This window comes from Mastacembelus armatus, chromosome 1 (genome assembly GCF_900324485.2).
Source record: "Mastacembelus armatus chromosome 1, fMasArm1.2, whole genome shotgun sequence".
In the NCBI taxonomy this organism is placed as follows: Eukaryota; Metazoa; Chordata; class Actinopteri; order Synbranchiformes; family Mastacembelidae; genus Mastacembelus; species Mastacembelus armatus.
In genome coordinates this window covers 13240005-13253980 of record NC_046633.1, presented here as the reverse complement: position 1 = coordinate 13253980, position 13976 = coordinate 13240005, and the positions used below count along the sequence as shown (strand labels likewise).

The window sequence follows — 13976 nt, the reverse complement described above, 5'->3', positions numbered from 1 at the left end:
TTTTGGACTGAACTTTGAAGTCCTTGTTACAAAACAGACAAATCTCAGTGATAAATGTTATCCTTACTTTATTTCAGAGTTGACAAACTGACATTGACTCTCACCTAATGTCACCAACATGTTTATGGTGTTTGCTGTTCTGCGCAGGTTTTTTTTTATTATTTGCTGACATAGAACATGTTAAATGCAGCACTGTGGCTTAGTGGTTTGCACCCTGTACTTGCATGAGTTTTCTCCAGGTACTCTGGTTTCCTCTCACAGTCCATAAACATTTGTCACGTTGATTGGTGACTCTAAATTGCCCATAGGAGTGAGTGTGAGTGTGTGAGGTTGTTTGTCTCTATGTGGTCCTGTGATGGACTGGTGACCTTTCCAGGGTGTACCCCTGCCTTTCACCCAAAGAGAGCTGGGGTAGGCTCCAGCTGATCCCTGTGACCCTAATTAGGAATAAGCAGATATATATAATGGATGGATGGATAGAGCCTGTTGAACAAAAATGAGCTATATCAGAGGTGGCAAGGTGTGCTATGGTCCCAGAGAACTTTAGTGTAAAAGACATCTTTGCTCCAGCAACATTTGACTGACAGCATTTGCTCTAAGAAATAAAGATGTGTTTGTTTCACCAACTGAGACATGTGACTAACTAAGCTTCCACTAAATCCAGAAGCCTTCTGTCAGTGTGTTGTGTTGTGTGTGTCACTGAAGTTTGTCAGAGGCTAATTGTGGTAGCCTGGTGGGAGTTGGTGTTCACAAGAGGACAAGTCCAAGCAATATCAGTCTGTAATCAGGCCAGAAATAAGCACATTTCCAGTTGTATTTTGTTTTCACAATCATAAACAAGACAAGGTAGAATTACATGTGGATTAGAAGATAAGTGACCTTTACCTTTAGTGTCACATATAAAGCTGTGACTCCAAATGACATCACAAATGTGATTCAAAACCCAACTGAAAATGCCCAGAAATCTCTTTTCATTTGTCAGTACTCAAGATAATTACAGAGGAATAAGACATCTTATACAAGTCTGTCTTCTCTGTCTTGTAAAAACAGCACAAACGTACAGTAACAGTTGCCTTATGAGATGAAAAGTTGCTGACAGAGTTGTCTTGTTTGCTCTGGACTGGAGACTTCATGGCCGATGGTCCGTGGGTCGCAGTAGATCTCGTAGTCATTCCCTCCCTGTCACAGAGACAAACGTAAGCTCAGCTAACTTAGCTGGTGTTGTTTTCAATATCACTGCCATTGGTCCTCCCACCTCAGTACAGAGAAAAAGTGTGGCTGGTAAAAAGAGTATCAGAATGCTCAACATGAATGTGTGGATGTGTGAACACAGCCTAAGGAAAAAACTATGAAAAGTAAAATGTTTTTGAATGGGGATTGATTGTCAGCTTGTGTTACCATTTGGCATGTCCTAACAAAACCCCTACCTGGTGTGACTGCTGTTACAGCACACAACAGTCAGAGTGACCTAGGCTTTAAATCCCTGAGTTTTAACAGTGTCACACCCAAAATCCTGATGTGCTGAGAAAAATCTGTAAATGTGGCCTCAAACCACAATGAAGAAAATTGACATTTTCACATCAGCAGACATAAGCTTTTCAAAAACACTCTATGGACTACAGTGGATATGCTTTCAAATGGCAGTTTAGCAAGAACAGATGAGTAAAATAAGAGTAAGTGGGTTCAGTAGCCTGAGTGAGGAAATGCTAACTCAGCAGGTGAGCTGTATACAGTAGGTTACAATTGGCTTTCAGTGCATAAAACATGTCAATAACAACCCATTCTTGGTGTGTAATCTTGATGGGTGGTCTACTTGGTCCTTTTACAACTGCTTTCTCTCTGCAATTCTATTGGTATTCGGCCTTTTTAAAGGCATGCTAATTTTACACCACCAGCCTCTTTGTGTCTGTTCAGCAGTAGTTACAATACTCACAGGTTTGGTCTTGTCTCCAAAGAAATGAATAGTGGAGTAGTTGTCCTTCTCAACGATGCCCAGACAGTACCTCTTATCCCAGCCATCAGGAAAGACATCAAAGCTGATCTGGCCTCCTGCAGAAAAACAAACCAACAATGTGGAAAATCTACATTTCAGCCACCAGTGATCTGATAGCTTACACTGCACGGCTGAAGATTCGTTTTGTTTTATGGACACATGCTGTTATTATTGCCGGAGACTTACCAATTGAAAATGAGAGTCCTTTTCCTTTGAACTCTTCCTTTAATACAGACACAAACTTCTCTCTAATTTTCTCTTTCTGTCAAAAGAAGACCCAAAGCTCAGCAGTTTGTCATTTTCAGTAACTGGGGATGCAGACAGTTATTTTAAATATATGTATTTTGAGAGTGCACACATTCACTTCTAGGCCGCAGTGTAATAAGATCACGTAGAAAAATTCCCTTTACAGGGATATTCTCTCAAGCATCTCAAATATCCGGCAATGTTAAAGCTGCCAGAGCTTAAATCCTTCCTTGGCCACTGGGAGGCAGAAAACATTGAAATCAACATTTAATGTATTGTGCTTTGAAATGTTCTGTCAAACATTTTAACAGTTTCCTAATTCCATATCCCACAGACAAAAATTAATGACAAAGTTGGTGGCAAGTTTCCCAATATTCACTGTGCTTTGTCTGACTGCCATTTACCAGCAGGTCATATATATGCATACAAATTTTATGTTCATTAATATGGTGAAAAGTAACCAGTGCAACTTGCTTGAAAATGATTAGTTTCTTTAGACATGCTTATTGATGAAGAGGGTATACCAGAACAGCAGTGTTCTCTGAGTGAGAATTGCTGCCTTAGTCGAAAGAAAGAAACATATCCCATATAAAACAACACTGACATCACTGCCACTTGTGAATGCTACCTGATCCAGCTCATAGAACTCTTTCCTCTCTTCCTGAGAACAGCTGCGTCCAATAGGGCAGATGTTCAACATGCCATTACGGAATTCAATAAATGTCCCCCTGTAAAGCAACGTACATTACAATATAGTTACTCTAAATCTCAACGAGATCATCATTATTTTATGTTTTTGAATGCAGCTTTTAAAGCTTCACAGCCCACATCCATGACCATTTCATTATTACAAACCTACTGCTAACTCCAAAAACTAGTCAATACATATCTGTACCTCTTCTTGGGCAGTTTGATCTTGGCCATATAGTTGAGACAGAAGTTGATGAAATCTTGAAGTAGCTCTTCTCCCATATGGGCCTGGATGGACTGACAACATCAAGCAGACAAAGTAAACTTCCTGGGACCTGTCATGTGAAGGCATTAGGATGGCAAATCATTGTAATCTGTCAAACCAAGCCTTTTGATAATACAGGCTCACAAGCATTTATAAAGAAAGCTATAGTTTGGAAATGTTACATCAGTCTTACCTTGACAGAAAGTAACTCCCCATTCCTATAGGCCACAAGACCATTCTCAGCAAACACGTAATCTACTTTCTGGATCACTGTACATAGAAACAAACAGAAAAACTGAGAGGTAAAGTCACAACATACTTGAGCAGTATCATATCATTGGTCTACTACATACAGGCCAGATACACGTCTCACCATCATCTCCCAGCTGCTCTTTGATCTTGCTGAGGTCCGACCCTCCAACCACTCCGACTCGAACCAGAGTCCTCAGGTTCTGAAGAAACTCTGCCATGTCTGGAGTCACACGCTGAAAACAAACTCAGACATTCAGCTTGGATTTGCTGACATCAAAGGGAAATAATGACAGTAACAATAGCAACAAGACTGTCTTAAAGACAAAGTGCACAAGACCCCCTGCTGCAGAAAGAAAACCCACCACAGTTGAAAGAGTATTTAATTTAGCATATTTACATTTAGTACCAGATTAATCTTTTCAAATTTAAACATATTTGCAAGTGTTTCCAGTTGTCAGGCTGCATGTCAACTTAGTGCACCTGAAAGTAATTAGTGATTAGTTTTACTAAATTTTTTGGTACAATTATTGCGCACTAGGTTGCCTGTTTTGTCTATTGCACAAGCTCACTTGCTCACTAAACCAACTCATGACCTAATTCCTCTTTGCACAGTCATTCTCCAAACACTGCTGAGTGCATCACACCCACGCAGGGAACACACTGACTCTTTATATTCAGTCAGGGACACTGGTGTCATTTGTTGTGTTTTGAACGCGTATGGTGACAGTGCTGATCCATACATATAGATTTACAGAATTCAAGGTCAACTTCAATATTTCCTACACACTAACGCGTCCTCTCAAAAAAAAAAGACAAAAGTCCTTCAGGTTTGTCGTTCCGCCAGACACTTCCAGTCATTGCAAAAAGCCTAGTCATCGTTTACTGGTTTACTGCGTGGTTAGAAGAGATTTATTTCTATATTGCTGCAGCTAGTAACACCGTGCCCTGATATCGGGTAATGTTATATTTAATGGAACTACAGTTTCAAAGTACATGTTTCGGCGGAGCACATTATCGCTCGGAATAACTACCATAACAACGTGGAGCCGGATATTGCTTTGACGTGCACTGTTAGAAATGTGTGCGCGCGCGCGCGCACTCACACACATTAACGTTACCTGTCTCGCGGCCGTAAGCGTTCCGTCAACATCGAAGAGGCAAAGCGTGCTCGTGTCCATTGGAGTTGTACTCATCTTGTCTCTCCCTCGCTCCCTCTTTATTTTCTTGGCGTACAGTGGCCACTTTATCCCTTTGCACTCAGTATCCTAATGATGCTGTTCTCATAATCCGGTATTTGAAACTGCTCAAAATTACAACTACTAGACAGTGGGTGTAACACTGACAATCCGAGTCGTGTATGTAGTGCGTTCGACAGTTTCCGCTGAAGCCTCGTAGGAAGGTTTAGTCTTGTTTGTGTTGAGTCACGTGATCGATGACAAAAGAAAAAAACCCCTCAGTTTCGGCAGATCATGGGATTTATCCCCGAGGGTTAAAACTCAAGGGTAGTCAAGGGCATCTTATCTTGTCATTGCTATTATTTGACTGACTTTGTGGCTTCTTGCTCACATATAACCTTTTTTCATTTTCCAGGCAATTTCACTGTCAAATCAGATTTTTTATTCATATCCTGAATACTAGGGGAGGCTATTCCAGAACATTGAGCTGTTTAAGTTGAAGAACACTCAATTTATGTCTTATGCTGGTTTTGGGAAACAGAGCAATAGATTTTGTTGGAGGCACTTCACACCATTTTTTTCATCTGGACCTCCCACCCACTGCATGCACAGCTTCCGTTTTTAAATTTCCAGTTAATATCATGCAATATGGCCCACCGAACTAGTACAGTGCTTTTTCTTCTGGACCTATACTGCGTGTTCAAGTTTTGGTTTTTTTAAGGCACTGATTGATCTAGGTCTTCTCCCTCTACACCTCCAATTTTGCAATTGTAGTATTCAATGAACCTGCTGAGATAACAGCATCAGTTCTTTTTCTCATTTTCAGAGACATGCTAAAGAGGTTTTATCTAGGCTATATATACGTCACAAGGCATGCAGTCTCTAGGTTTTGAATCTAATTGTGTACTAGTCCACCTTTCACCTGACCCTGCCTAAGTCTTCTGTCTTCAGATAAAATATGAAGAAGATGGCAGAAGAAGACATACAGCACCAGTGTAAGCTCTCCAGAGTTCTCCAAGAAATACTATAAGAATTAGAATGTACTTTTGTATCATCATCTAAAAATACGGACTGAATCTAGAAAATAACTCCGTTATTGAGAATTGACACTGCAACATTAAACTGTACACCAGTTCTCTGTCCTCAGATTCACATATATACATTGTAGTCTATATTCATAATTATCATTTCATACTAGAGACTAGTTGTTTGTTTAGGTGATTGTTTATGGATGGTTGTAGCTAAATATAGTTTAAAAGTGAGTTTTAAAATATATGCTGCATATAGTCCTGACTTATTTTAACAATATTGCTGTTTACATTTCATACATGTTTCACAGTTCACACCTACTTTTTGCTGCTGCTTCATGAAGCTAGTCAAGGCAATTTACAACATACTTTACTATTTCGACTTTTTTTTTTTTTTTTTTTGCTTACTGTAATTCTGTGTTGTTTCATAGTTTGATATCTTCACTGACCTATATTGTGGCAAATAATGGCAATAAATAAATAAATGGCCGGATGTGGTTTAGGCTGATTTAGACTGATGTGGTGTTTGATTCCATCTTCTGTTGCCAGTATGTGCTTCTGTCACACAACGGTAGTTTTATCATTCATGAGGAAATGAAAGGCTGCCCTGAAAATAGTGTAATAGTGCTGTTGACTCTGTCAACCAGCCTACTCCAAATCTAGAAATTGTTAAGCCGATTTTACATCTAAATATGAAACGTAATTGGGCTACTTTTAAAGCTATAGTACACGTTATTAATTGATCATCAATGAAACTGTGATATTTGTAATTACTTTAAAAACGCCAATGGATAATACGTTTCATCAATAATACACGTACTTATGTAATGGCAGTATTCAAACTCCATTACACGCCAAATGCAGTTGTGTTTTGAAGGGGAAGCTAAACTCGAAACTCTTGTTCGTTTCAGTTTAGCAATAACTATGCCCGTTAGAAATCAAAAGAGCATTTTTGTGTTTGATTTTACCTAACAAGGACAGTTTGAGTTTCTTTTGCCGCAGTGTGTTGACGGAAACGAAATAGAAACGCTCTGGTAATTGTTTGTGCTGTCGTCTACAAAAACAAACGGTCACTACGTGCAGACACGTAACAGCAACCTCACATCACCACAGAAACATATTTTGATTCTGAACAGACAAAGGACATTTCGCGCCGTATGTTTAAAAGCCCAGATCAACCAATCAGCAAACACGTATTGCATACAAGCGTGCTGTCCTGCGGTTTACAGACTGCAACCAATCACAGTCGGGTATGTGCCTTGTGGTCCGCGTTCAAATTTAAATACTTAAATCTGGCCAATCCGCTGTTCGCGGGGAGGGATTGTGGAAGTAGATTTAGTCACGTTAGTTTGGCTTTGCAGATGGTGACAAAACAGTTGTGCTTTCTTCCTCATTCAATCGTTTACAACTCGTCTCGCAGCAAACAGGTAAGGTGTTACCATTTTGTTATTGTGTTTAGCTACTTTGTTACTTAAAGTCGGCGATACTGTCTGTGGCATTTTATTGCAATATATGGTGACCAGGTTTCATATTTGTACATGTTTACTACTTAAAACGTATTATTGAATAAATTAACGTTATGTCTTTTAAGTTGATAGTCTCTTCGCATAAATAACAACGTTAAGTTACCCAAATAGTCTTTAGGAATGATTTCAAATTTCAGCCAGCAAAGTTTAGGTTTTTGTCGATACTGTGAACTAGGCAGTGTAGTCCATTGCTGTATGCTTAGTGCGCAACACGCAATTCAAACGCCATTTGGTTTTGTAGCTTAGCCTGCTACAGGGCGGTAGGTCCCACACTTCAAGTTCGAAATGAGCCGATATCTGCCTTATATCAATTCTAGTGGCTGGTTGCACCTTAGTTAAAGGCAGAATATTAGTCATGTGAAAGTAAAGAGACTGCTATTTGAGTACTTTGTTGGACAAGTTTTGGCGCAGTTTAGTTTAGGCGGGAAGATACAAAATGGAGTCGCGTCTTTTTGTCCTAGAGAGGCAGAAATCCGATTAGAGCCTTAAAACACCCTTGAGCGTCTGTTTGCCCTGTTGGTGTAATTATAATGCTTCATGCAATACTTTAATTACGACAAATGTATGAATATTTACTTGAGTCGGCATTAACTAAAAGTTCCCGTTTAACATATTTAGTCTTATGTGTCTGTTATGGTTGGTAATTTTACAAGCAGCGTTACAGGCTGAAGTAACTTTATATTGTACTCTATGCGCAGATGTTTTGGAACCATTCTGTGTTTCATGGGACATTTTCTGCCATTTTTCTTAGATTAAACGAGCCATGACAAAGGACCCAAATAAGCCAAGAGGGAAAACCTCCTCCTATGCTTTCTTTGTCGCGACCTGTCGTGAAGAGCACAAAAAGAAGCACCCAGGGACAAGTGTAAGCTTTGCAGAGTTTTCCAAGAAATGCTCTGAGAGATGGAAGGTATGTTTGCATCTTTTTCTTTTTACCACCTGACATTTATTTGCGTTAGAGATATTTATGGTCATGCTTTAGTTTAGCTTCTTTGGTATCCCTATTTTGCCTGCTCTTTATAATCTTTTGTCCTCCCTACAATAAAGTGGAAACATCCAGAACAGAAGGACATAGCTTCATGTGTACATAGAGAATTTTCAATAGCATAGCATTTAATTTTAAGGAAAGTTGAGGCTTTTATTGAGCTCATGTGGTTTTTGTTTTATAGACTATGTCAGCCAAGGAGAAGGTCAAGTTTGAGGAGATGGCTAAGAATGATAAGGTCCGATATGACCGAGAGATGAAATCATACGTTCCCCCTAAGGGTGCTAAGAAGGGCAAGAAGAAGAAGGACCCAAATGCCCCAAAAAGACCACCGTAAGTGACCACCATGCCTCATGCAGGATTAAGTGGGGGGTTTGTTTTTTTTTAAAGCAACTTTTAGTGTTTTACATCATTTACAGTAATGCAATCAGGTGCATTGTCTAACCTATCAATCCCCCCTCCCCCTGCAGCTCTGCTTTCTTTGTGTTCTGCTCTGATCACCGTCCCAAGATTAAGGAGGAGAATCCTGGTATCTCCATTGGTGACATTGCCAAGAAGCTTGGAGAGTTATGGGCTACCCAGAGTTCCAAAGACAAGGCTCCCTATGAGGCCAAGGCTGCCAAACTGAAGGAAAAATATGAGAAGGTATCAACCTGCTACCCAATATTTTTGCCTAGTACCAGCAAGTTTACAACTGTAACCAAAATTCCAGCACATATTTGGTTATTGTACTAAGACATGACTGCAGTGATAGACATTTGTATGAAAAGGCTTCATAAATTGTCTTTTATAGGATATTGCTGCTTACCGAGCAAAAGGTGGTTCAGGGAAGAGTGATGCTGGTAAGAAGAGTGGCCCAGGCAGGCCTGCTCCCAAGAAAGCAGAACCAGCCGATGATGACGATGATGATGATGACGACGATGATGATGAGGAAGATGAGGAGGACGACGATGATGATGACGATGATGACTAAGTGGTTTCTGTTTAAATGATGTGAATTTGAAATGCATTGTTCAGCTTAACTTTTGTCTGTGGAAGATTCCAACAGTATAGCCTGCTGTCCCTGTTGGTCTGCCTTGTAAGGATGCCAGACCTGTATTCCTTTTCAGATTCAGGGATTTAGGTTTTGTTTTTTTGTTTTTATTTTATTTTTTGGGGTGGGGTGGGGCAAGTAGTCCACTTTTCACACATACATATATGTGTGTGTGTGTGTTGTTGTTTTTTGTTTTCCTGATGAATCCAGGCTTATGTCTTAGGTCCTCCTTGCTATCTAAACAGGCAGCCAGATTAAATTTCCTGTGATAATAGAATGGACTGAAACTCATGTACAGGCAGTGGACAGCAGCACATGAGTAAAGTTTTTAAAAAAAAAGCACTGCTTATGTTTTCTGTTTAGTGGTGCTGTTTCTTCACTTCATTTTATTACCAGGATATATCTGTAGTTTGGTTAAAAATGTTTGCAGCCATTTTAATGTGGAACTTTAAACTTTCATGTAGAATGAATTTTCTTTTTGTAATAAAATTTTGTATATTGAGTTGTGTGGACTGTTAACACTTATTGGATATCTGGAATAAGGAAATCTGAAGTATTTTAACTGTTTTAGTGCTACTTTGTCATACAGGTAAAGCTTAGAAGAATTGATGCAGTTTTAATTATGGATGCAGATGAGACATTTGTTAATCCATTACTAACCACAGGTCTGTTTTTTTTTTTTTGTTTTTTTAATAAGCAGAGGTATTGGAGTCTAGAGTACAGTTATGCATTTTGGGATTTATACTTTTTAAAGTTAGCAGCTTAATGCTGGAGTCTCGTACTAGTGAACTTCACTTTTAAGTGGTAAAAAACTGCACGAATGTCCACCCTACTCCCTAACCCTCAATCAACTATATAGTGGAACACTACATGGTGCACTCAGTGGTTTCGGAAACAGCCACAATTTTATTTATTTATTTTTTTTTTTCTGTCGCCGATTATGAAATAGCACAGGTCGCCGGTGCATGTAGACATCACTTCCTGTTTCAAACTATTTTATTTTTGTTCGGGATCATTTCTCACGAATGTATTCTTAAAAGGTATACTTTAACCATCTGTGTCATCAGTTTCACCTACAATCTTGAATCTATATTTATAACTTTCAGGCGTTTCCGCCATTTTTTTTCATCCACGCAATGCATGACGATCTATTCAGCCCGTCTATTGGCCATCACTACTTTTTACAATGTATTGTGGGAAATTTTAAGGGCACTACTTTTCACGTGCGATTCAGACACCAATACAAAATTGTTTACTCCCCAGATATGGCCCAAAATAGGGAGTAGGGTGGACATTCGGGCACAACCCATGACATATCCAGTTGCTAATATCCTTACATAATATACTGGTAGTAGACACTAGGCAAATTGGGATATTATTTACAGGTTCTAATCCAGACTCTTAAATTCTTAGCAGGTCCTATTTGTCAGGTGTATCCACTTCAGTACTAGAATTGACAATCTGGCTGCATTGAATTGCAAGAGAAACACCTTAAGGTTATTAGGAATATGTGGTTTATTGAACAGGCACACCAGTTATGGGAAGCCAGTATGAAGTGACAAACTTTTTTGGTTAGTAATGATGACTGGAGCTATTTAAAGACAAAGAGTGGTCACGCCTTAGATGACATGCACAAAAGACTTCACAATGAAGTGGAAATTTCCAGCATTAATTTTAAAACTTGATAAAATATAATTTTGGCCTAAGTAGTTTCATTCTCTAATGTATACTTACTAGACCTACCCTCCCATCTCAGGGAGACATATTGTACATTTTATCTACTAGCTACATGTTTTGAAGCTTATTTTAACAAACATATAATGAACTTCTAAAGTAGGCTATTTAGAGAAAATCTTATTTTTATTATCAAAAGTGGGAAAAGGCATGCTTGTATAGTGTGACTAGTGTGACTTTTAATACAAATTAAGGCTTTCGGTGATTAAATTAGAAAAAAAAGGTTGTATTATTCTGACTGCGTCCAGGAATCGGGTCGTCGAGGCCCCCTCGCCTTCGAGCCCCAGCCCTGGCTCCAGGGTGGGGCCCCAGCTACGCCGTACCGGACGACGTCACGGTCCTTGTTTTCCTCTTCTTCATAAGGGACCATTGAACCGCTTTTGGTCTGGTGCGTCACCAGAAAAAGCGGGAGACCCTAGGGGCATATAGCCCCACATACCTCAAGATCATTCGGATCCAGGACACGCTCGAGGGACTATGTCTCTCGGTTGGTCTGGGGACGCCTCGTTGCCCCCCCTGAAGTGCTGGAGGAAGTGTCCAAGGAAAAGGAAGTCTGGGCATCCCTGCTTAGGCTACTGCCCCCTGGATATTCTGAGTGCCCTGCAAAATAAACTTTTGAGTACTCAATTTCTCACAAATGTCTTTACGAGACTGATGTTTTTAAGGTAAACTACCCAACACTGCAAAATAGTTAAAACCATAATTGTAATTGTTGTACTGGAAATAAACTTCTATTATTTATAGAATATAGATTATTATCTATATAAACATCTATTATTTATTACCTCTACTGTCATTCCTGGACGATTCACAATCATCACTGTAATTTTATATTTCGACAGAAAAGGTGCAGGCTGAATACAAAGCTCATTAAGCCTGCCCTTCTGGTAGAAGTAGACACAGTGGTCGGCTGAAGTCCTGTGAAGCATCATAAAACACTAGCCTGCTGGTTGGTGTTAGGGAATAGGTTGGGTCAGGTCCGGGTAAGTAGAATAGCATATCGACGAAAACAGACGTTAGTCGACGTCTGTCCTCGAGACTTGGAACCTACAGGTTATCATTTAGGCGGAAGAAACCACTTTATTGACAGTCCGGGCAGCCAATAACCGATCACAATGATTCTTCCTACAGACCAATCACTGCACACGTCACACAGCGGAGAACGGTGAACAGGGCACATTTCAGCACCTAGGAGCTGTCCTTTGTACACGAGCTATCCGACAACTGACGGTAAGAGGAAAATCACATCGGCTGCCTCTTAGCACATTGATAGAAACCAACGGTGATGACACACAGGACAGAAGTGTGAAATTCAGCTGGCGGCAGGTCAGTCAATCGTCACTAAGCTGTCGCTGTGTGGTATTCGGACATCTGCGACACTCAGTGTCTAAATAACAGACAGTTTCCACCGCGGGTTCTTGTCTGCTGCTGAAACCTGTTGATGCCATCGACACTTTCTTCATGTATGAGAAGAAACACAGATAAAACGTCAAACCACATCTGGTTACCTAGGATAAATAGCGGGTTAGCTTACAAACAGGATTAGCTAGCCTAACATTATTGATTTAATCGAACGTTTATCAAAGCTTTATTGTTACTGCCATGTTTGAAACGAAGTATTGATTTGGTATTAGCTTGGTGCAAATTCTGTTGTTTAGCACATAACATTACCATGAGATAGTCAGGTTGGTAATTTGTATGTTGGAAACTAAATCTGGCGTCTGGCTTTAAGCCAGATCCTTTATGAGTGCAACTAGTCATCAGTGAACTGCAGTGAACTTAGAAATTATACTTAGCGTTAACCCAAACGTGCCACACAGCTTTCACCTTTAAATCAACTAACTATTTAGTGTGCTGCCTGATATATGCATTTCACCCAAACATGAACAAAACCATCTTCAGAGGAAAAGAAATGAGCAAGGACGAGACAGAAAATGAGCAAACCGTAAATAACCGTAACACTAGCTAACGCTAATCTTTACTCGCCACACACAGCTCGGCACAACAGTGTCTTTTCTTTATACATGTACAATTTTATGAGATGGCTGAATTATTTTAAACAAGAAGGTGACTTTTCATGACTGCGTCTTTAAAACTGGGTGAACAGACATGGTCAGAGTCTACTAATAGCTCAGTCGTCCAGGTTCCCTGGGAACGAATTTCGTCGTAATAGACGTTTTTCATGGCAGGCATTTTGACAAGTCAAAGCAGGAAACTCTTGAGGTGTAATTAATAACCTTAATGAACGCTGCATTACATTTAGTTAAGCTGGTTCCTGAGTTTCATATACATTCTTGGCTCACTGGACAGGCTTTGTGGGAAACTTAATGGAACCCTGCCATGAAATGTTAGTAGACCCGTGCTTTTCCTGCTGGGATAAGTAACTGTAAAAAAAAACAATGATTGTGCATTAGAAAATAATAATTGAATTTATCAGATTTTAAATGCAAAGCACACACTTGGGTTGAGGTTGTTGAGGGTGTAACCGTTTTCCTGACACCAACCATTAACACCTGTACCCAAGGTAGGTCTACTGACTGTACCAACAGGTTGTTTATAAACAATCTAAACAAAGACTGAAGGTTTACAATAGTAAACCAGTACTGAACTAGATCTAATCTATCCATCCATTTTCTTTTGCTTATCCGGGACCGCAGACTGTGGGGGCAGCAGCCTAAGCAGGGATGCCCAGACTTCCTTCTCCCTGGTCATTTCCTGCAGCTTTCAGACACAGAGGTATTCCCAGTCCAGCTGGGAGACATAGTCCCTCCAGCGTGTCCTGGGTCTTTCCCGGGGCCTCTTCCCAGTGAGACATGCCCGGAACACTTCCCCAGGAAGGCATTCAGGAGGCATCCAGAACAGATGCCCGAGCCACCTCAGCTGGCTCCTCTCAGTGTGGAGGAGCAGTAGTTCTACTCAAAACTCCTCCTGGGTGACTGAGCTCCTCACCCTGTCTCTAAGAGAGCGCCTGGCTAACCTGGGGCCACTCTCATTTTGGCTGCTTGTATCCGACATCTTGACCATAGGTGAGAGTAGGAACATAGACTCA

The 13976-nt window shown here is 40.2% G+C and overlaps 2 protein-coding genes across 2 annotated transcripts; one reads left to right on the top strand and one right to left on the bottom strand.

The window, feature by feature from the left end:
- Positions 1-355: 355 nt before the first annotated feature.
- pmm2 (phosphomannomutase 2) lies at positions 356-4861 on the bottom strand. Its single transcript, XM_026304346.2, has 8 exons — positions 4565-4861; positions 3568-3679; positions 3388-3464; positions 3135-3226; positions 2868-2967; positions 2180-2255; positions 1934-2049; positions 356-1179 (listed from the first exon to the last, which is right to left on the bottom strand). The coding sequence occupies exons 1-8, from the start codon at positions 4637-4639 to the stop codon at positions 1075-1077; spliced, it is 753 nt and encodes a 250-aa protein (XP_026160131.1). The 5' UTR covers positions 4640-4861; the 3' UTR covers positions 356-1074.
- A 2068-nt stretch (positions 4862-6929) lies between these two features.
- hmgb2a (high mobility group box 2a) lies at positions 6930-9686 on the top strand. The gene is made up of 5 exons (XM_026304347.1): positions 6930-7076; positions 7927-8085; positions 8345-8493; positions 8631-8805; positions 8954-9686. The coding sequence occupies exons 1-5, from the start codon at positions 7011-7013 to the stop codon at positions 9131-9133; spliced, it is 729 nt and encodes a 242-aa protein (XP_026160132.1). The 5' UTR covers positions 6930-7010; the 3' UTR covers positions 9134-9686.
- Positions 9687-13976: the final 4290 nt, after the last annotated feature.